We start from the raw sequence: 23,472 nt of genomic DNA, 5'->3' as shown, positions 1-23,472 counted from the left end.
CTTAATTGCCTGCTCAAGCTGTGAAAGTGCATAGTAAATTCTGAAAGCTAATTCACCAATATCATTTTCTCCACACACATAATTGTAATGTACAGAGTTTCATACAGCACCAGAGCAGCGGAAATCAAGTTATAATATATATTTAGTAGAGAAACAGTTTCTTTTTGTCTTCGGACAGGGTTTTCAGGAGGTTGGCAAAGGAAAAACAACCGTATCGTTTCCACGTCATTCATTCATTCATTACAATTATTTACTGGAAAGTATTTGAGGGTGGGTGGAATAGTACACTCTGTTGCTTTTACATCTTCCAGACATTTAGGAGAGGAAACTGAAGAGGCAGCACCAGATAAACATGCACCACATATAATAGCATTACTGGTAAGGACATTTAATTCACTCTCCAGTTATGAGTTTGGTCAGATTCAGTTTGCAACACAGTAATGAGTGTTGTGCAATCTCAAGAAATAAGTCACAGAATAAAATGGATTTTATTTTTCATTAGGTGTGTATTATTTTTTGTATCTGATGTAAATGTTCAGCAGACATCTGATGCCACTATCAACTGAATACTGTGTATTTTGGTTGTGGAAGCAGAACAGGTGTTATTTTACCTTTCTGCACAAAGGCAGGCTCAAAACTTTTCCTGTTGTTTTAGTGCAATCGTGAACCCTAAATTGGTTCTTTGAGGTGCAATGTAACTTTGATCCGTATATATAAAAAATAAAATCAGCCTTTCTGCTAGGGATTGAAAGGGTAGTGGTGTTTGGTGATACATGTGCTGTGCTCCCTTAAACTGGTATATTCAGATGCAAAGTCCTACTGGATTCAATGGTTCTGACTCCCTTGGAAGTGTGCACAGGGTTTTAGCCTTCATCTCTACCCCACACACTATCCCAAAACAGTTTGAAAAAGGTACTTGCTCACTGTGTGTATTCTCAGGGCTTTTTTCAGTGTTCTTCAGATGGCAGAATGCACTTTACCAGTCAATCTGTTTGAAGTCTGTTCAGCACCTGTTGAGCAGGCAGTTGTAGCTGAAGTCTTGCCATGCTATACTTGGCAAAGCAACTTTCCCCCCAGAAGACTTGCCAACGGTAGCAGAATGGTAGTAGATGACTAGAAGGAATGCGGTGCTGTGCTATGGCTTAAGCAAATGGAAAATGAAATCCTTCATTAAAATGCAGTAAACTGGAAAGAACAAAATATATTAATAAAAATGGTTCACTGTTTATTAGATCACCTGCTGGTGATACTGCATTGCTACAGCAGTCTCTCCTGATTTAAAAACAAAAACAAGCAAAACACCAGTATTAAAATCCTCTTCTGTTAACGCCATTACACCGTCGAAGCAACTTATTCCCCCCCCCCCCCCAAATTAACCTGCAGTTATGGTTGTGTTGTATATAAATAGAGGCAGCACGAATTTTCAAACAGTTGCTGCACTGTGTGAGGCAATAAAACTGAAACAGAACAGTAATTAATTCTCACAAGAGCAAAGAACTCTATATAAAATGCAGCTGAGAAGCTTCAAAGGAAAATATCTTGGGACTGCAATGTTATTTTATTTGTACTAAGCACAATGTGAGTTGGTCCCAAAATGATGTTCTCTCAAAGTGTGTTCTCATTATGATAGATAAGGTGTGCAGAGGGTGTGTGCGTCTGTGTGTCTGTGTATTGCATCTGTCCATGGTGTCCCCAACAGTGAAAGTGAGATCTTCATTGGATAGTCCTTCTACAAGTCACTCTCCATATAAGAGGTTGTCATTTTGAGTCCTCTGTTCCCTTCAGTCCTTCAAGGGTCACCTGCAGCCTCTACTGCAACATTATCCCCAGGCGCAACATTCATCCCAATAGGAATGAAAAGCAGCAATTCACTTAAGTGGCAGAGATCTAGGGATGTTGTTTCAGGACTGTGCCTGTACATCCTCTGTGGAGCCAATCCAGACTCCTCATTCCTGATCGTCCCATCCTCCCACCTTCTCATGCATCAGGAGAAATGGCAGGGCAGGAACGCATGCATAGCACCTTGAAGGAGCTTCAAGGTCACAAGTGAGGGATGGGGAGCCCCCATTTCCATGGTGGCAGAAATGCAACTCTTCCTTAAGAAGTCCAGCAAGCCTCTTGAGGAGCCAAGGAACTCTCATGAGATTGCAATGTGTGCCTATGGCAGATGCAAGTAGGAGGCCAAGGGTGAAGACAGCTCAAAGCTTTCTTTGTTCCATGGCTAGGTGACAAAGTCAAACAGGATGGGGAGTAACCAGATGTTCCTGCCCACCATTTCTGAGGAGAACAGATAGAGAATCCAGGAGGGCCAAAGGAGGGTGCCAGGCAGCATTTAAGCCTTCATGGTGACTACCACAGCTGGAGTACTACTTGAGGACATCACTGTGTCGGGCACTAAACTGGCCCCTTTGATGACCGCAGTGTTAGGGCCCTGGGTTATTGGTCTCTGTCAGCTATGTCCCATACTGCAACCTCCTTACACCCATCAAGGAAACTGTGCAAGGGAAGCCCCTCCCCCATAGAAGGCATTGCCATAACCAGTATCCAGTTTTACTTGTGGGATTGCCTTGTTCCACATGGAGCATAGTATGAGAGGGGGTTAATCCTTAAAGCAAATTGGGATTCTGCCCACCACCCAACATGCAAACTTCAAGCATTTCAATCTGAATTGAAAATTTTGCCAGATTCCAAAAAGTGAAAATCCAGACACAAAAGTTGTTGAACTTCAAAAGAAATTTGAGGTTTCTGAGCTATTTTAAAAGAACGTGGGTTGCCATGTGTCCGGGTTTCCCCAAACACTTGCGTGATTTTCGGAAATTCCACCTGGACGCTATCTTGGATATGTCTGGGGAAACCCAGCCATATGGCAGCCCTGCTATAGGGAGTGATAGAGGTTTCAAGTCCTCACCCCTCATGCTAGAGTTTTGATCCCTATCAGTTTCTGCACTTAAGGGAACAAACATGGACCTAATATATTGCCTAATTTGTGATCTAAAATTGTTTCACTTTGATAGGGTCATGCCCATAGTTAGATGCATGTTAAGCCCATTTGATTACAGCATGAATTGCAGCCTGAGTCCAAACATGCTTACTCAAGCCACAATGATTTCAAGTGGATTTGCATAGGACTGCAGCCTTGAGCAAGACAACAACATATGGATTGGCTCCTTAATATCTTTGCTACATCCAAATGCTTAACCAACTAAAAATGAACCTCTGCAGAAATAAATGGCTATGCTGAGAAATACCTTTTAAAACTTGTTGATTACTGCGTTTACTATTTTACATGGTTCTTTTGTGCGAGGAAAACATATATAACACACACGCACATGTAAAATGTGAAGTCAAATTCAACCGCAAACTTTCGTTCCAGTGTAAAGTTTTCTTGTGTCTCCTCTAGGAACAGAGCTGTTGAGCCTGCACCATGGAGGACTGCCTTCACACTTCTTCCGAAAACCTTTCCAAGCTGGTCAGCTGGGCCCACAGCCACGGGACCATATGCACCCTCATTCCAAATCTGAAGCACCTTCTTTCAGAGGGCTCACATGGCAACCTGACAGCTATGTGGGGCTGCAGCGCAGGCCATGCCTATCACTGGCCCCTGACGGCAACCTGTAGAGCAGGCTCGCAGGAAAGAGTATGTTTCCAGGACAACAGGAGCTTCAACTCAGACAGCCCCAGCCTCATGGGCATGCCCTCGGACACACAAGCCAGCCCAGTGGAACGCTACTCTGGGAGGCCAGGGAAAGCAAAGTTGGACTGCAACAGAACCAGAGACTCCTGTGATTTCTCTTACTGCAGTGAGCCCTCAGAGTTAGACGAAACCGTGGAGGAATATGAAGATGAAGCTACTCTTTTTGACATGGTCTGTGAGTCCTCGGTGACAGATGAAGATAGCGACTTTGAACCTCGCCCTCAAAGATCCCAGACCAATTCCCGCAAAAGGCCAGCCCCGGGCGCCACCTCCTCGTTCCATCCAGGCTCCCATTCTCAGGTCGTCGACGAAAACAGCAGCAATGTGTCCGTCAAAAAAATCAAGCAAGAACTTCCCGAGGATTATTACATTGTGGCTAACGCAGAGATCACTGGCGGCATCGACGGCCCTGCGTTGTCCTTGACACAGATGTCGAAACCCAAAGCTCACCCAGCAGCCTCCTACCCTGTGCCATCTAAATCCACCCCTCATTCGCCACCTTCACTCATTGCTGAATATGATTTGCAGAACATCTCTGTCTCCTCCCAGAAGCCTCCCAAAGTAACTCTGGCTTCTCCAAGTAAAGGGCCTGGTAGCAGCCTGGCTGCCAACCCTCAGGCAGCCCTGCAGATGCCTGCCAGCACTTCCAATGCTGGCAAGCCATTAAGCATTCCTTTATCGGCCTTGCAACTCCCCGGGCAAGAGGAGCAAGCAGCCTCAGAAGATGCCCTCCAGCCTGTGCCAAATCAGGTTCCCAGCGATGTAGCATTGTCTCCTTCTGCTAGCACAGAGCCAGAAGTTAGCTCCAGTCAGCAGCACCCAAGCACAGCTCCCGCCATCACCACAGAGCCAATGGCACAGACAATACCAGGTATCAATACTTGGAATGCTTCTCATGATGTATTGGGGTTTTTTTTGGGGGGGGGGTATTTTAAAATGGGGCCCTCTCAGTGATGGCTCTGACCTGGTGGAATGCTCTCTCCCATGAGACCAGGGCCCTGCAGGATTTAACTTCCTTCTGCAGGGCCTGTAAGACAGAGCTATTCCACCTGGCTTTCAACTTGAACTTAGCCTGATCTTTTATTCCTCTTCCTTCCCTTCCCCTCCCCTTTTTATGAAGATTACATGTTCATAAAATTATCCCACAGCTAATTCTCCCCTGATCTTCTCGCTGGCCCAAATAGGACTAATTTAGCCAGCTAGCCCTGGTGATCAATGTTTATTGGATGGATTTTCCCCATGAATTGATTTTTGAATTCTGAATTTATTGTTATTCATGTTTTATACTGTATTTTATGCTATTTTTTTGTTGCATCAATTAAGGGTTTTAAATTAGTTGTTAGCTGCTCTGAGCCCAGTTTTCTGAACTGGGAAGGACGGGGTATAAATAAAAAAAATTATTATTATTATTATTATTTGAAGGTAAAAGTTTTAGTGCAAGTATGGATCATATTATAGGCAGTGCTTTTTCTCTGGCGGTATGCATCAGTATGCAGTGCCACCACCTTTGGGGAGGGAAGGAGGTGGGAGGGCTCTTGGACCATGTCAGAGCATTGCACCTCCTTCCCCAAGCCTGGGAAGCATTTGCGCAGCTTAAGGAAGGAGGTGCTATGCTCTGACAGGACCCCAGAGCCCTGCCACCTCCTTCACAAAGCCAGGTTGGGAAAACCTCTTCACCTGGGCAGCAGCACCCTAGTAGGTGAGTTGGTGGGCAAGGTAGCATCAATCAGCTAATCCGCCTTTACCTCCCAGCCTTGGTGTCAGGCCACACCCCTCCCCTGTTTGCTGGTTCCTCCCCTTGCTTGTTGGTGAGCGCTAGCACTCCCCCCCGGGGGGGGGGGGAACACTGATTATAGGTCACATTAAAAAAAGAAGAAAATGTGTTAACATATTGGTAAAGAATCAGTATGATGGTTCCTGCAAAGGTAGTTTACAAAGAGATCACTAAAGGGGTTTGTTTACCATGCCATGGCACAGACCTCAATGCGTCATGACAGTCAAATACAGTTAAATGGAAGTAAGACCCAGTGTTTCAGTGGGGCTTGTTTCTGTAGAATGGTTGGGCCAAGCCGCTGCATTGCAGCATCATAAATTGTCTCTTATGTGGAGGGGGACACATGCCTGGGTCTTGGAAGGTGAGCCTTCTGAGAGGGAGGGATTTTTATCAGGGCTAGTTCCTGGGCAACCTCCGGCAGTGATGGGCAGAAATTGCAACATGATCATGTTCTGTTCCTGAACTGCCTTGCATTTCATGGAGGGCAAATGGGAGTCAACCAGACTTGGTAGGGAACTCCACGATGAAAGAGTTCTACAGCTCCTACGGAGAAGGCTAGTGATAGCCTCTTGTCAGACTTCAGGCATAACCCAAGCAGGACCCCAGCTAAGCTCTTCTAAGGAACAAGAGGACTATACAGTACAGGAAGAGGCTCTCATTCTCATACTTTGACTTTTGAAGATCAAAAGCTATGGGTTGAGCGATACCAGTGTATAAACTAAGTGCAACCCAGCAGCACTTAAGGGTTGCTGTAACTGACATCAATTGCTATTGTCCCCCACTCCAAAAAAGAAAAAAGGCTACTATAGTATTAATCCATTAAACAAAATCATCTCCTGTCATGTTAAAACTAATGAAGTTACAATTTGAATGTTAATCCAAAATTTTGTAGGTTTTGTCGATCAGTAGATCTAGGACTTCAATGGCTTAAGCTTGAGGTCTAGCCTAGTGAGTTATCCAGACTGTGTATATGCTCTGATCCCAAAGCCCTCTTCAGGCATGGAAGGGAACAGAGATGTGATTGGAAAGCTCTATAAGTTATTTGTATTAGGCCAAGCAATCTGATAGGGACGCAGGTGGCGCTGTGGGTTAAAGCCTCAGCGCCTAGGACTTGCCGATCAAAAGGTTGGCGGTTCGAATCCCTGCGGCGGGGTGCGCTCCCACTGCTCGGTCCCAGCGCCTGCCAACCTAGCAGTTCGAAAGCACCTCCGGGTGCAAGTAGATAAATAGGGACCGCTTACCAGCGGGAAGGTAAACGGCGTTTCCGTGTGCGGCTCTGGCTCGCCATATGCAGCTTTGTCACGCTGGCCACGTGACCCGGAAGTGTCTCCGGACAGCGCTGGCCCCTGGCCTCTTGAGTGAGATGGGCGCACAACCCCAGAGTCTGTCAAGACTGGCCCGTACGGGCAGGGGTACCTTTACCTTTTTTTAAGCAATCTGATACATATGCTAGAAGTCTAGATTTCTGCTCTTGCCTGGTCAATAGGTTTTCTTCTTAGCTTCTTGTTGGAAATCCTTTTTAATGAACTATTTCGCAATTGGTTTCAGTCTAACATTCTCTATGTTTTGGAATGTCATGAAGTGAAGTTTGAAATGTGCTTTGCTTTTCTTTGTTTTTTTTTAATGTTGCAACTTGACGTCAGAACCTTCTAAAAGTTTCATTGCCTTTGAACCAATAGTATTTTTAATACTGCATCTTGTATATAGTTCCCTTGTTGTGCAAAGACAATTGGCAGCAAAATGTGAGATGTTTAAAACAGTAGGTGCTTTATTTGCTGACAAAAGGGAACATTTCTATAGAGTTTTGTATCTGAATGTTGCTAAGACTTAGATTTTATTGAATAAATAGTGATTCATTGTAACTGTTGAGTGCTTTTATATGGACCTTGCAATCCTTTAATGGTAAAAAAAGTTTATTCATCCTAAATAGAAGTCTGGCTAGCCAAAGTCCATTATAAACCTTTTAATGCTGAAAATAAAAACTTGTTCACCAGTTTTATAACCTTGGTTATCTATGTAGCAAAAAGTATATTAAACTTAAACACAGGTTTAAATTTTGTCCTTTGCAATCCTCTCTACTCAAAAGACTTACCAAAGGGAATCCTTCATATTCCAGTCCTTTAGCGCTATGCGTATATAAACCATAGACAACTTACCTTGCAGATTTTAGATGTGGTTTGAGAGCAGGGGCAAGATTCAGATAGGGCTCCCCCAAGCTTCCTTTTGATATATTTAAAATTAAATTATGAAAAAGACAAGATTGCAAAGAACATTGCTTGTAAACATTTCCTACTTTTTAATGCCTCATAATAACTATATTTTCTTTTTTCAAATTTTATTTTCAATTTTTCAGCATTAACATCATTCAAACTTAAATTCAACAATATTAATACAATTGCGGGATATTTTCAATACAGTTGACTTAACAGTGACTTAACAATATACTAACTTAACAATATAGCACTGCTTAACAGTGACATCCTTCTTTTTTATAAAAAAGGAGAGTGGTTTCTGCCTTGTACATGGACCCAATTAATATTTTATAATAATATGCATGCAGTGTGCAGAACTAGCATGTTGGCTGGAGAAATAGATACTTAAAGAGGTTCAAACATATGTGATCAGTGGTACAGTTAGGGTAGTTTTTGATTCTGGGTGGAATGATCTTGTAGCCCTGTCTCAACCGGACCGAATGGTCTTATGAGGACCCCTGTCTTCAGATGTGAATGTGTATTAGTTACTTCAAAATGTGGTAAATCAGCCCTACTGCTATTCATTCCTCAGGTACAGAACAAGCCCTGTCCTTATCTGAGTGCACCACTAGATAGTGATTTGGAATGTGCTGGGGCAACAGAGGCTGCATCTGTTGAAATTTCCTCTTCTGTATAACCACTAAAGGTGCACAAGTTTTGTTTTCCATTGCATGAGGGCCAGTTGTGTCTTTGATGCCAGTTGCTGATCACAAGTGATGTGAAAATTTGCTTGCTTGCTTGCATGATTGATAGAAGTACCGTATATCATCTATCCTAAGCCACCAGGACTGGGCTAGGCTTTTTGTAGCATAAATCTTAACAAATGAATTATCAAAACATACATGCATACATGCGTTGCAGAGAAAGTTACAGAACCTTAACTTAAGATTCAGAGCTCTCAACCACTATGGCAAATTGGGCTCTGATTTTACATGACAGAATTTATAGCTCTTGGCTAAGGCGATTTCTGCAGATAGCCTCTAGGGTCACATTCCAATGGAAGTGGTCAAATGAACAATTAAACTACTGTTGTGGACTAATCAGATGCCCTCTCTCTCTTTCCTGATTGAAATAAAGAGGAGATCAGAGGCCACTGGCCATTCAGCATAAAAAATGGAGCCTAGCTCTGCCGCTGAGCTAAATATAACATGATCTCCTGGCACACCATTTTCAGTTGAAGAAATGTCCAAACTTGTGGCTTTAATGTAATGTACTGTGTGCCGTTGGGACAGGGTTAGCTACAAAACCAGTCGGTATATATGAGTTCAGACCTGTGGCTACCTGCACACTGCCCCAAAAGAGGAAATGCAACACTAAAAAAAAAGAGAACACCAATTTGCATGTGCTAATTTATAAGCATAGGTGCATATTTATAAGTAATTGCTATAATATAAATAGAAAGCACAGTACATTTTCTCTCTCTTCTGGGGAAGTCCTGTGTGCCTTTCAGCCTTCTGTGCTGTCTGTTAGGGGGCAACTCCCAGCTCCTGCTGGTCATCCTTCCTATGGTTCTTTGTTATTAAACTGAACCTGGGCCTTCAAATACAGGGCTCCCTGTACAGAACTGTACTCTGATGGCCTTTCAGTAGAAGGTTCTCCTCTGTAATGTAGGACAGCTGGCCATCTTTCTGCCTCAGTTCCAGTGCCGGATTTATGTATAAGCCAGTGATGGCCAAACTTGACCCTCCAGCTGTTTTGGGACTACAATTCCCATCATCCCTGACCACTGGTCCTGTTAGCTAGGGATGATGGGAGTCATAGTCCCAAAACAGCCGGAGAGCCAAGTTTGGCCATCTCTGGTATAATCTAAACAAGCTATAGCTTAGGGCCCCACTCTCTTGCCCCCCCCATTTTTTTTAAACCCTGGATGTACATTTCCAAAATATAAGATAAGTTCAACAATTACTTTGATGAAATACATATTTTGTTATGTGCAAACGGCTTTAGATATCTATTAGGTCCATAAATTACCGTATACCATATATTCAACACAAAAAACAGCGGCCATTTGTTGTTGACTAAGGACAGCTGGACATATAAAGAGCCCCATTACCTTCAGTAGCTTAGGGCCTCATCAAACCTAAATCCAGCCCTGCTCAGTTCTACACCTTAAAAAAAAATCAAAATCAAAGGATATTTGCAAACCCTGAAGTACTTACTTGTTCATTGGGCAAGGTGAAGGCAGGAAAACTAGCTGGGAGAGTGCTGATTGTATTCTGTGGATTTGTGATAAGTCAGAATGCTTAAAATAGGCAATGCTTAAAATTTAAAATATGTGACATCCCTTTCACAGGGCAGATGGGAAGAATTCAGATTTCATTTGTTGCATACTGTTTCCTCTGCAATGAACTTTCAGATTTTTGTTTTTGTTTTTGCAAAGCTGATAGTGCTGGCAGATTCATTTGCAGAAAAGGAATTATAAATCATATGCTTTACACTCCTTCCTTGCACTGGTGATCTTTGCTTTATCCCCCACCCCACCCTGCCCTATCATGCTGTCCCTATCATGGTGTGCATCTATTTATATTACTGCCAGTAAGTACTGACAGAAAAATGTATGGCTCTGTGTGCTGGGATTTCCTTATGGCACCCTGGCAACTGTTTGCTCCCAAAAATCAGAGCATTTGTCTTCCCCACCCAGTACAACATGGTGTTGCTAGAGCAGATATGTTTATGTGCCAAGTTTCTGTTTTCTTTCCTCTTGCTCTGTAGTCTGGCTCCATAGAAATTCAAATAGACACGCTGCTCCCCGGCCTCCTGTATTGTTTGGGGTTTGTCCTGTGAAGCTCACTTGATTTAATTGCAACTCTGGGAAAACAAATTAAGAGTCAGAAAGGTTGGTCTTTGCATTCTCACTTCAGCTGTGCATGCATATGCTGTTTGTTTTGGCTTCCATTCACAGATACACACACACACACACACACACACACACACATTCATTCTGCTGCCTTTTGTCTTCTGGCCTACGATAGCTGTCAAACAATGAAGCCTACTGCCAGTTATAGGCTTAAACAAAAATGTGAATATTTATTACAGGAAAGCAAGGAGGCATCTGAAAGCCGCACAGCAAAACAGATTATGTATAACATAAGGCAATCGTAAATGTCTCCCTTTCAAAATGATGAATTAAAAACATCTGAGGTGATTCCCCCCTCCTCTCCAGAATTTAATTATTCAGTTTGTGCTATTAAGAGTCCAGAAACAATTATGGGAGGAAGGGAGACGGGCTGAAAAATATCCATTGCACAATTACGTTGGGGATATGCACAAACACTGCCCTTTAACAGCAAGTATGTATGAAGAGGAAAAGCTGAGCCAAGTCCAGAGTTAATTAGATAAGGAGGGTAATGGTTATGGCCAATGTTCACTAGCACAATTTATGAAACACAGACTGCCACCAATTTACATGTTTTGGGTGTTCACAGACATATATATTTCCACAATCAACATGTGTGTGGACTGATGAAGTCGAATTTGAATGGAGAAAACATGGATTCCAAGTGAGATCCAGCTCAAATGTGAACAAGTCCCAAAAGTGAGGGTAAACATTGTAAATAAATATACTCCTGGTTGTATAGATAATTAAGAAATATATAAACGTATGAAGCTGCATTATGCTGTGTCAGACCATTGTTCCATCTAACTCAGGGTTTCCCAAACTTGGGTCTTCAGCTGTTTTTTTTTTTGACTACAACTCCCATCATCCTTAGTTAGCAGGACCAGTGGTCAGGGATGATAGGAATTGTAGTATGAAAACAGCTGGAGACCCAAGGTTGGGAAACCCTGAGCTAGATCAATATCGTCAACAATGATGAAACAGCAGCTTTCTCAACTTTCAGGCAGGAGTCCTTTGAAGCCATACTTGGGTGTGCTTCAGTTTACCTCAGACCTTCTGCATACAAACCACAAGATCTACCACTAAGCTATGAACCCTAGTTCATAAACCCACTAAAGATTAGAATCTACTCCAGAAAAAGTGCAGCTTTGGTATTCAGCTGACCAATGAAAAAGTAGCCCACTGCTCTGTTTCCGGATCTTTATTTGTTGTGTTTTTGTTGTGAACTGTCTAGAGCTGTTATAGGGAGAGACATGCTATAAATATTTTAAATAAAATAAATAATAGGTCCCCTGGAAATTCAGAAATTGCTGATACGAACAAGTATCTGCCTGGTCTTGATGGCAATGGTTCCTGATTTTGGATATCCTTTATTCCTGGCAAGGCTTTACCCCCTTCCCCCGCCCCAAATTGCCAACAGCATTCACTGGAGAGGTTTCTAAGTTTTCATATTGTGCCTAATCAGAAAGAATGCAAGCTGGGGGAACAGGAGGCACATTATTTTTTTAAAGTCAGAAACTTGATCTGATGCAAAATTTGAAAAGAAAACGGGAACATTCATGTAAAAGCAGTCTTTTTGTAGCTATGCTCATTCCAAGGTGAGAACACCATGAAAATGAGATTCCCTGGGCAGTTTGTATGGGTTCTCTCTGCACTATTAGAAGCTGACAGCAATAGCTCACATGTTATATCTTTACATCTCCAGTGGATATAACACATAAATCAGAACAGAGCATCTGTGATACACTACCTTTGGCAATATAATAATATAAGAAATCCTGCTTAGGGCCTAAGAACTGTGTGGACCTTCTTATAAGCAATATATCACCTGAGTACTGTCAGGTTCTACAGAAAACTCCAGAGTGTGATTTACTATATTAATTACAGTCTTGTGGCTTCGTGCTGCTAAGCCTGAAATTACAACCGCATTCCAAAGTTGATTTAAGAATATTCTTTGGTTAGGAATACAGCACAGCTTATTATGATTAATGTAATAAAATATTTATTCCATATTCTGTTTTTTCTTTGTTTCTCTGTTTAGTGCCCTACTTAGGAGGCCTGCACAAAAGTTGTAGCATCACATTACCAAGGCCAGACTGGATGCGATGGCAACAATATGCGTCTGCCCTATTCAGGCATAAAGCATGTAGTGTAGAGGCAACTCCCAATTTACGCAGGTGTTATGTTCCAAGGCACTGTGCATTTAAGTGAAATCGCTTATATTTGAAACACCCCTGAAAAGGCCTGCTATATACTCTATAACAAGGTTGAAATCAGTACCAATTCCTCTTATCCTTCTCCCCACATGTTATGCAATGCTGACACACCATATTAATTCATTTTACCAGGCTGTCAGATGAAAGGCAATATAAGGAATATAATTGACATTATAGAATATCTGGAGGTCAGGAATGAAAAACAAGCGGCGCTGGTGTTTATAGATGCAGAGAAGGCCTTTGACAACGTTTCATGGTTATTTATGAAAAAAACCACAATAGAAATGATAAATTTTGGAGAATCATTCTGTAGAGGAATTGACACAGTTTATTCAGACCAACAGGCCATGCTGATTGTGAATAACATGACAACTGAAAAATGTAAAATAACGAAGGGTACAAGACAATTCACTAACAGAACAATTCTATATATGTATTATGTCAGGACCAGGAGATACACTGACAGAATTACCACCATATCCTATGCATGGAAGGGGGAAGGCACCCAACCGGAACGTTTTGTGTTTTTATGCTGTGAATGACCCTTTAATCTTTGGATGAAGGGTGGTATGTAATAAAGAAAAACAGGAAAACAGCACCCTCTGCATCCCTGGAAATGCTGCCATACCCTACCAATCAGGAATTGCGCTGGCGACGCTGTCCACATGCCCCCCAAACACGGAAGCAATCATTCAATGCATGATGATAGGGAAGACCCTTTACTGATAAACACATAGAATAATAAAATTGTGGAAGGGACCCTGAGCATCATCTAGTCCAGGGGTTGTCAACCTGGACCCTACTGCCCACTAGTGGGTGTTTCAGGATTCTAGGTGGGCACTAGAGGGTTCTATGGCACAAGCTCAATCCTTCCATCGAGCACTGGTGGGCGGTAAGGAAATTTTACCATCCAAAAAGATGCATTAGTGGGTGGTAGGTATAAAAAGGTTGTCTACCCCTGATCTAGACCAGCCCCCTGCAATGTAGGAATATGCAGCTGTCCCATATGGGGATCGAACCTGCAACCTTGGCGTTATCGGCACCATGCTCTAGTCATCTGAGCTATCCAGGTGATCATGATAATGTGAAAACCCATTTATAGATAAGGATCTGTGTTGGGCAGTGGCTTGATATAGTAGGGTAGGGTATAGTAGGGTAGCAGGTACAAGTGTCCCTATATGGCACTAGCTTCATGATAGGAATGCATTCACTCCTTGCATAACTGTCTGCCATGGAGATTCCAAGGACTCAGAATCCTGTCTAGAGCAAGTAGGTTAACAACCCTACAGAGGACTATCTGGGAGCATCCTGGCCATTGCTGCCTCTAGGGGTCCTAATTTGGCTCCCAAGGCAAATCACCCCCACCTGCCCCATATTGTATGTCCCATCACGGGTGAGGCAGGTAAATGCCAGCCTATCATCACATTGAAGTCCATTTCCAAGCTGCAAAGTCAAAGGGAGGGAAATTTCTTGCATCAGGTCTTGTGTTGAACTACTGATGGTCTGTAGGAATATGTAATGTCATAAATATGCTCTTGTACTGTGCCACTGACACCCTGCCTATATAAGTGCTGGAATATACTGAGAGTCAGTGTGGTGTATTGGTTAGAGTGTTAGACTATGATTTGGGAGACCAGGTTTCAAATCCCTGCTCATCCATGAAGCTCACTGGGTGAAAGTGGACCAGTGGACCAGGCTCCATCAGTCTGCATACACTGGTCAGCATTAAGGCTCTTCAATGCTGACCAGCGTATTGAGTATTCATTCTGACTGGTTTGTGAGAAGGTTATAAGGCATTACATCAGGCAATTTTCATCCCACACTTTCTATTGCATTTTCCTGTTACTTCGCTTATCACAAAAACCCCGACTTTTTTGAAGGGGTGGGTGGGGAGTTGGCTTGTTGTGCAAGAACACCAAATCAACTTGAATTGCAGAGCCTGAACTTTTCAATATGTGATTGTATCACACCTCAGAATAGCAACAGTCCAGAATAGCCTATTGTCTCTCAAAAGCCAAGTCATGTGCGCTGGACCAGGAAATGAACTTTTTATAGCATGAGCCTCTGCTCTGATTTATTAATTGAAATAGGTCAAGCAAGAATAGAAACAATTATTGAAACTTGGCACCTGGGAATCCAACCAAATTCTTAGTGGATGTAAGTAAACTAGAGTCAGTGAATCTAAGAGAGAAGTTATACCGTTTGAAATCTGGTCTCTCATCTTCAGACTTTTTCTTCTCCAAAACAAAACAAAAAACAGAATAATAACTATTTCTTCTGTAAATGTAAAGGCTGTAACTTGGATGTCATAGCCAATCAGGGGTCAGAGACTGGAACTGGAACACAGGATAACCAGCTTCCTCTTCCTGCCCTTCCCAGAAATGACTGGTGACTTTTCAGTGCTTAGAGCAGCAGATGATGCTCTTCACACAGCCCAAGGTTGGTAAAAAACCAGTGAAATAAGCAAAGTGATTTGATGGCTTGCTTGCCCTGTAATGGCATGCAAAATCTCCCACCTGAAGAATGCTGCTCACACTTCCTGCTGGTAAAACCAACCCTGACAGCTCTCTTCTGATCTTAAAGAGGGATTTCCCTCTTCCCTTGCTTCAGCTGCTGATTGTCATCATACCTGGTTAAGGGCCAGCAAATTCTAGTGAAGGTTATTTCTAAACTCAGAACCTGTCACTCAACAAACTCCAGATCCCTAAACCATGTCTAGTGGCTATATAAATCCAAGAGCATTTATTATATTTGCTAGTGTTGGAAGAGTTGATGAGACTCTTAGTTCATAATAGCATAATAGCCTCATTGCAGGCTGTCATTCACTTTCCTCATGCAAGAATTAAGAAACCAATAATCCATGTGACTTATGTTGTGACAAGCGCTGCTATAATAATTGGATGACTGTCTAGACATAGACAGGAGGCTGTTTTGGTATGGTATGTTGGCAGTCAAAATTCTGCCGACATGGAAAGTTCTAATTGTTGAGTGTGTGTCTTACCTACCCTGAAGAATGGTCACTCTGAGTGGCTTAAACTGGAGTTCCTTTATTCTATACTGAACTCATTCATTTATTCATTCATTCAATCATTTAGTATTTGCATTATTTTTACTTATTTTTGTAGAAGTAATTTTCTGAAGACTGGCACAATATAGCCTCTGAAAATCTGTGATTGTAATGATCACATTGTGGCTGACCAATTTCATGTTGCTATAGCAGATTACTCCCCCAACCCCAATGTAACTAGATGGCATTTGTCAGTGATGTGGGACGTTGTGCAGGTTTCTTCTGAAACTAATGTGTTTGAAGCTTCAGGGTCAATGTCTTATATAGAGACGGTGACATCAGCGATGGAAGAGACATTAACAGAACAATCCTGCACATGTTTACTCAGATGTTAACCCCATTGAGCTCAATGTCCTATGTGTGTTTACATGGGCATGCACTGAATTCAAGTGTATAGAATTGCAGGGGTTCAGCACATTCTTATGCATGTTTACTTGGAAGTGTATCACAATGTGTTCATTGGGGTTAACCCCTAGGTGAGAGTGCATAGTATCAGAATCTTACAATACAGAAATCGGAACATTCCATTGTCAAAGGTACACTGGTATTATTATTATTATTATTATTATTATTATTATTATTATTATTTTATTATTATGATTAGTAGTAGTATACTGCCCTATACCCTTAGGTCTCAGGGCGGTTCACAACATAAAATCACAATATAAAACACAAAATACATAATAAAAACAAAAACAACCCAATAATCCCCCTCAACACATTTTAAAAGGGCATTAGATGCCAATCAGCTAAAGGCCTGGTTAAAGAGGAATGTTTTTGCCAGGCACCTAAAGGTGTGTACAGTGGTACCTCGGGTTACAGACATTCAGGTTACAGATGCTTCAGGTTACAGACTCTGCTAACCCAGAAATAGTACCTCGGGTTAAGAACTTTGCTTCAGGATGAGAACAGAAATTATGCTCTGGCGGTGCGGCGGCAGCGGGAGGCCCCATTAGCTAAAGTGGTGCTTCAGGTTAAAAACAGTTTCAGGTTAAGAACGGACCTCCAGAACAAATTAAGTTCTTAACATTACCACTGTAATGAAGGCGCCAGCCAAACCTCCCTGAGCCTCCACAAATGGTCCCATTCTGGGTGGCCGCCGTCTGGATCTCTCAAGGAGGAGGCACACAAAGAAGGACCTCAGAGGATGATCTCAGGGTCCAGATTGGCTCATATGGAAAGAGGCAGTCCTTGAGGTATTGAGGTCCTGAACCATTTAGAATGAATGAAACAGGGCAAAGTCACGGGCAGGATGGAGACAGCACAAAGAAGGGGCATAACTGGCACCACATCTCACCCTTTTAATCCACACAGATGCCCCCGTTGATGCCTTAATCTTGCACCAGCCCTAGGCCTGGTGCAAAAAAAAAAATCCCTCCTATTGACTTTGGTGGAGGCGGGGGGAATTGTATCCATGATAGCCCTGCCACATCACCATGACAGAGCATAGGATATAGTGTAACTCAGCCTTCAACAACAAGGTGCCCTTGGTATCTTTGGACTACAATCCCCATCAACCCCAGCCAACATGACCAATGATTGGGGGTGATGGAAGCTGCAGTCCAGCAAAACCAGGAGAACATCAGGAGGTAGCTCCACTCATAACCACATCATGCTACCACCAGAATATAAACCTGTCACTGGTAGACCATGGCCATATCCACACCATACATTGAAAGCACTCACCTACCACTTTAATAGTCCTGTGATTCCAAATCTAGCCTGGTCAGGTTCAACATGCTCTCCTTCCATCTCACAAAACAACTGAGCATCCAAGTCCAGGGACCGTGTGTTTCAGCTGTTTGCTGTTGTTCATTATTCTCTCTCTGTCTCCCTTTGCATTCCACAGGCCACTCTCCCACAGGGGCAGGATCTGCCCTACACCCCCTTTCTGTGCTGACCACAAGGGAGACCCACCTCATGACAAGTAGCGGTGACCTCTGTGGGGGGGTTGTGACCTACCTGCTCCTGGTAGGCTCCTGCACCCTTGAAAATCTCTTTATGACAGGCAGTTATGCAACAGGTGAAGGTGTTCCTAGCATGGAGCTTGTGCTAAAAATGGACCTGCTGTCTGTTGACCACGGAAATCCTGCTGGGGCAACTGGTTGGCAACTCTCCCTGTGTATCTTTCTGGTTCACAATCTTCTCCAACCTGGATACTGTTCAATAAAGGCATTGGCAATGTCGCCTGCACTGTTTCGTTGACAGATCACTATCTCCCACCCCCTCCTTGTGTGACCTAGTTGCAGCTAGACTCTAGGTGGGGCTTTTGATGGGCTCCATGGCTCCTCCACCTCCTCCACTCTGTTTACTCAGGTTTCCTAAACTGGGATGGAGGCTACCTAGTTTCAGGCCTACCTACTTTCAGGCTACCTAGGTGAAATGGGGAAGAGCCTCCACCGGGAGTCTTCTTCTTCTTTGGTGACCACTCATAGCTCAATAAGACGGCCTTCCATGAATATGGTCTTAACAGTCTTCCTGTAGGTGACTGTGGAGGCCAGTTCTGGACCCACACGTCCTTCCACAGTGGAGACATAGGTTTCTGGGCAGGAACTGATCACAGTGAGGGTTTGCCAAACGTGCCTTCCTGTTAGCTTGTTTCCGCCTTTTGTCCTGAGTTTGTGCTTCTTCAAAGTTCACAACGCCTTTGGTGAAGGCTCTTCTCCAATTGGAGTGCTCACAGACTAGTGATTCCCAGTTGTCGGTGTTTAAACTACATTTTTTAAAAAAGATTTGCCTCGAGAGCATCTTTAAACCTCTTTTGTTGCCCACCGGCATAACGCTTACCATTCTTAAGTTTGGAATAGAGTATTGCTTTGGAAGACGGCAATCAGGCATCCGAACAACATGACCAGTCCAATGAAGTTGATGTTGAAGAATCATTGCTTCGACACCAGTGATCTCTGCTTCTTCCAGTACACTGGCATTTGTTCACCTGTCTTCCCAAGTGATATGGGATAAGGCAGTCAGCTGCAGGTGAAGGGGTGGAGAGCATAGGAGCCAATTCCTAGGGGCTGAGGTCCCTTCACCCCCAATAAAATATTTGAGGGGGTCAGGGTCTGTTCCCCCCAAAATTGATGGACATTGCATTCAAATGGTGTGGGTACACCACATCATATGATTAATTATGTGGTGTGGGGCTTACCTGGGCACCACCCAATATTTTATTCAAATCAGTGCCTTTGTTGAGCACTGGAGACAATACAGGTTTCCTTTACCGCATCTAAAACCAAACCAAAACCTGGAAAACATTATTTTATATATATATTTCAAACAGATACGGAATCATACAGCAGAAAGAGGGAGGACATGGATACATAATAATACAGAGAGCCTCTTTTGCATTGAAAATAGGACAATAAAACTCCTCAAGCCATTTAGTCACAGCCCTTGATCATAATTCATTTGCATGGGCTAATTTCATTTTAGAAAACATTTAGTCCTTGTCACAGTGATCAACATTAAATATGATGTCGTGTCAAAACAGCTGACATGCAAATTGTATGCCTGTCAGCATTTCACAATGAGCATGAAGTCAGCTGCACACACACACACACACACACACCTCTTTCTTGCTGGGGAAACCAGGGCACTTGAAGAGAGAGTCAGAATGGTCTTTCTTCTTTCATAACATCACCTTTGTGGGAGTTGATCTGCAGTGCACACACTTCACTGGCACATGAAGAATATCTCAGAGCGAGGTGGAGGAAGGTATATGGTTGACACATAGTCACTACCCAGTGGTGTTTCTTGATCCTTGTTATTGCTGAAATAGGTCTTCCTTGATCTCTTAGTTGTATGGGGTGGGGAGAGGGTGCACCTCATCTCCTGCATCCCATACGACTGGAGACTCCAAAACACTGCTTCCTCCTCCTCCTCCTCCTCCTCCTCCTCCTCCTCCTCCTCCTCCTCCTGCAGCCTCTATTGGGCCAAGTTCTTTTGGTGTGGGATTAGACCAGCATACTGGAGACTTTATCAGACAGAGCAGAGAAATAGCTAATGGACCACCACTTTTCATGTGCAAGGTGCACATTTTGTACATATAGCCTGCACTCTTTCCTTCAACAATGCACTGTTGTTTCAGGGGAGGGTTTTTTAACCTTTCCCCCATGATGCAGTCCTAATCAAAATTGTCTCCTTATTGTGGAATCTTCAACCAAGGGCTAACAGCAGCTTCCATTGGCATAGTCTGACCCCGTCCTTGGTCACATGACGTCAGTCTGTTTCAGATTGGGTCTTCTCCTATTCTGGTCAATTTTCAGATTCTCACTTAAATCCAGTTATCCACATTTCCACATCAGTTTGATATAGATAGATAGATGATAGATAGATGATAGATAGATAGATAGATAGATAGATAGATAGATAGATAGATAGATAGATGATAGATAGATAGATAGATGATAGATAGATATAGATACGTAGATAGATGATAGATAGTCCTCATGAAAATTCATCAGCATTTTAGTGCATTCTTCTAATAGACATCTTTTTGTATGCACTTTTGCTTAAGATTCATATTTTTGCAATGCACTTCTGCCTGATATGATGCATTTTATAAGTTATTTTCAGCAATATATGCATTTCTATACAACTTGTACATTTTTGTACACATTATTTGGCTAGAGAACTGCACTGCAAAATTTGGAAAATTGTGAATGTTGAAGGATGGCTATGTTTTAGTTCGTACATTTTTGGGGAGGAAGAGTGAATTAGGTAGGTTTGCCTCTAAATGTAAATTCAGATGAATTTCTCCCCCATCTCTACCTGCGGCCTTCCAGATGTTGTTGGAGTCCCATCAGCTCCAACTAGCATGGTCAATGTCAGGGATGTTGGGAGTTGGATCCCTGTAGCATCTGGAGGGCTTCAGATTTTCCATCCCTGCTGTAGACGTATCACTATATTTTTGCCGCTTGTAGCCAACTGCACTGCAATTAAAACATTTTGCTCTGGGTATGTTAACATACTGTATTGCACAAATATGTATTATGCTGAAAGAGACAGCTGATTTACCACGCCGAAACGTGCATTTCATTAAAAGTGTTTTCGATGTATTAAATGTGGCTTTAGTTTTGTGTTGTTGTTGGAACCAGCGCAACCTCTGGTTTCACAAATGAAATGGTTTGAGAATGGGGGTTACCTTTCTTAATTGGGCGTCTGCACAGAACAGTGGAGTGTTTTTCTATTTTCTAGCTTCTTTCAAAATGCAGACCAACTCAAATCTCATATTCCACCCCGCGCCTATTACAAATCTCCCTGCACCAAAAATGTGAGCCAGTGACTAGTTAGTTTTTCATATCCTTGATAACATCATTTGTGAAACTGAAGTTGGTTTTCCAAACATGGCAGGTATGTAATACGTAATACCCTTGCGAACTTTGTGAACATTTATTTTCCCCCTTTTGTTTAAAGGAAAATTTAAATTTGAGAAAAAAGCGTTATCTCCTAAACTCATTCCGTTCCCATCTCTTCTTTTGCCTCTCCCAGACCAAGATGAGAGAGCTGCAGAACTGAGCAGAGAGCAAAATGAGAAAACCATACGCAGTACCCAGACAGCCCTCCGAAACTTCAGGGAGTTTCTCATCTCTAAGTATCCCTCAGAAACCCGGGAGATCTACATCATTCCTTGCAAAGAGCTGGATGCTTACTTAGCATCGTTCTTTGTCGATGCCCGGCAGAAGGATGGTTCAGAATACGAGCCAAATAGTTTGGCCAATTACCAATGTGGGCTGGAGAGGTATCTCAAGGAGCACCGATACGGATACAGCATTACCAGGGACAAGGAATTCAAGAGGTCTCAAGAAGCTCTGAAGCAGAAGCAGATAGAGCTGAGGTGCAAAGGGAAAGGCAACAAGCCGCACAAGTCCATGAAACTTACCTTTGCAGATGAGCTTATCTTACGCAAGAGAGGCCTACTGAGCCGATACAACCCCGAGGGACTGCTGAACCTCGTCTGGCTTAACAACACCAAGGCATTTGGCCATTGTACCGGCTTCCACGGCTCCACCCTCAAATGGGGGGACATTAGGCTTCGGGTGACAGAGACAGGGCTGGAATATTTGGAATGGATGGGTCAAGACAGCGGTGATGGGAGCACCAAAACCAAGAGGACGGGCACGGACTCCAGAGTGTACGCAACGCAACACGCTCCACAGACCTGCCCCGTGCAAGACTACAAGGAGTACGCACAAAGGCGTCCCCCTGCAATGCGATATGAGGACGCTCCCTTCTACTTGTCCATCAAGCCAGTTGTTAACCTAGCTGCACTTCATTGGTACAATTGCCAAGCCCTAGGTAAAAATAAGCTGGCCAAGATGGTCAAGACGATGTGCGAGAAGGGGAACATCCCTGGTAGGAAGACCAACTTCAGCGTGTACCAGAGCTGCAGCACACTCTCCGAAGCTCAAAGCAACCAGCTGGTTCTGATTTGCAACAACTTAAGCCAGCAGGCTGCTCAGTCCATGGCGAACCATTCCGGCTCTGGCAACTTCATCGTGTCCGCATCTTATGACTCTTCTTCAGACACGGCTTGAGAGGACTCAAGATGGGAACATGTTGCGTTTGAAGCTGTGGGTCTGTGCCCAGGGACACACATCAGTTGTGATTCTACACGGCTACCCTCCGGACTCACCTTTCCCCAGTGTTAATTCACTTTATTAAAACAAATAATATATAAATATAAATATATATTCTTTTTACAAAGACATGAATAGAAATAGTTTAGTATAACTTATATAGTATTTATAGTGCTGATATGGGGGGGGATGAAACCTACTTATAGGGTGCTAATATAATGGTAGATTTTCAAAATGGGAAATAATTTTCAGGCATATACAAGGCAGGCCATAGGCAGAAGCAAGCAACACTACGCACTTAAGTCAGTTGTAACACAGCCATATCGTGAGAAGATCCTCTGTGAAGACAACATGGTTCACAAGTGGGAACTAAGCACTGGGGACACCGTGCCCAATATTGGTGCCCCAAAGTGCTTTTCTGCACCTCCTGTTTATTGCCTTTGAGCTTGTGCAGAAGATGTTGTCATTAAATCATGTCCAAAATGCATCACTTGCACCTAAACATATTTGGTTTTTAAAAAAATAATAACGACTGTATATTCCCCTTGATGCTTCATGTCTTTTGAAAGTTTGCTGTTAATATGACATGAATTCAGTATTGTGTGTGGAAGGAAGAGGGATAATTTTCTATTTTCTTTCTTGCCGGCAAATATGGTTCTTTTCCAGCCTGATTTAAGGGGGAGAGAAGGAACAAAGAAAATGGGATGCAGCTTACTGGAGCATTTTTCCTCTATTTTTCATTTGCTCCTTGTGTCTCAGTTGTGCCAGCTTGTGGGGTGGGGAAGACATGATAATGATCAACAAAGTGAAAAATAACAGTGGTCGTAAAAAAAAAGTATAATATTTATCCATCTGCAAAAACAAGTGTCATGGCTAAAAACTAGACTGTTACACAAACAAACAATCTTAAATTTCCCTAGCTGAAAACCAGTGTTTTGGCACTTTTGTGACAAGTCATTTTAAAAATATATATATACTGTCAAAGATTCAGCTCTAGATGCTACACCAAGCAGCCACAATGCAAAACAGAATTATAAGGTTGCTTAAATTGTGGCCAG

At 42.9% G+C, this 23,472-nt stretch overlaps 1 protein-coding gene across 8 annotated transcripts in view; it reads left to right on the top strand.

Moving 5' to 3' along the window:
* KIAA1958 overlaps positions 1 to 23,472 on the top strand; it is a 70,385-nt gene that overhangs the window by 12,986 nt on the left and 33,927 nt on the right. For 4 of the 8 annotated variants that reach the window (XM_083718862.1, XM_083718861.1, XM_083718859.1 and 1 more), the window contains exon 2: positions 3,401 to 4,565. In XM_083718862.1, coding sequence (XP_083574988.1) covers positions 3,425 to 4,565 — 1,141 coding nt within the window. In that variant the 5' untranslated portion in view covers positions 3,401 to 3,424. Of the gene's footprint in view, positions 1 to 3,400; positions 4,566 to 21,326; positions 23,276 to 23,472 lie in introns of those variants that run through there. The other 4 variants (XM_083718856.1, XM_083718858.1, XM_083718857.1 and 1 more) reach the window with 2 other exon arrangements.

This window comes from Podarcis gaigeae, assembly GCF_964106915.1.
Source record: "Podarcis gaigeae genome assembly, chromosome: 17".
NCBI classification, from domain to species: Eukaryota; Metazoa; Chordata; class Lepidosauria; order Squamata; family Lacertidae; genus Podarcis; species Podarcis gaigeae.
Note: the sequence above shows the minus strand (reverse complement) of the source record. Positions and strands in the feature narration are given on the sequence as shown.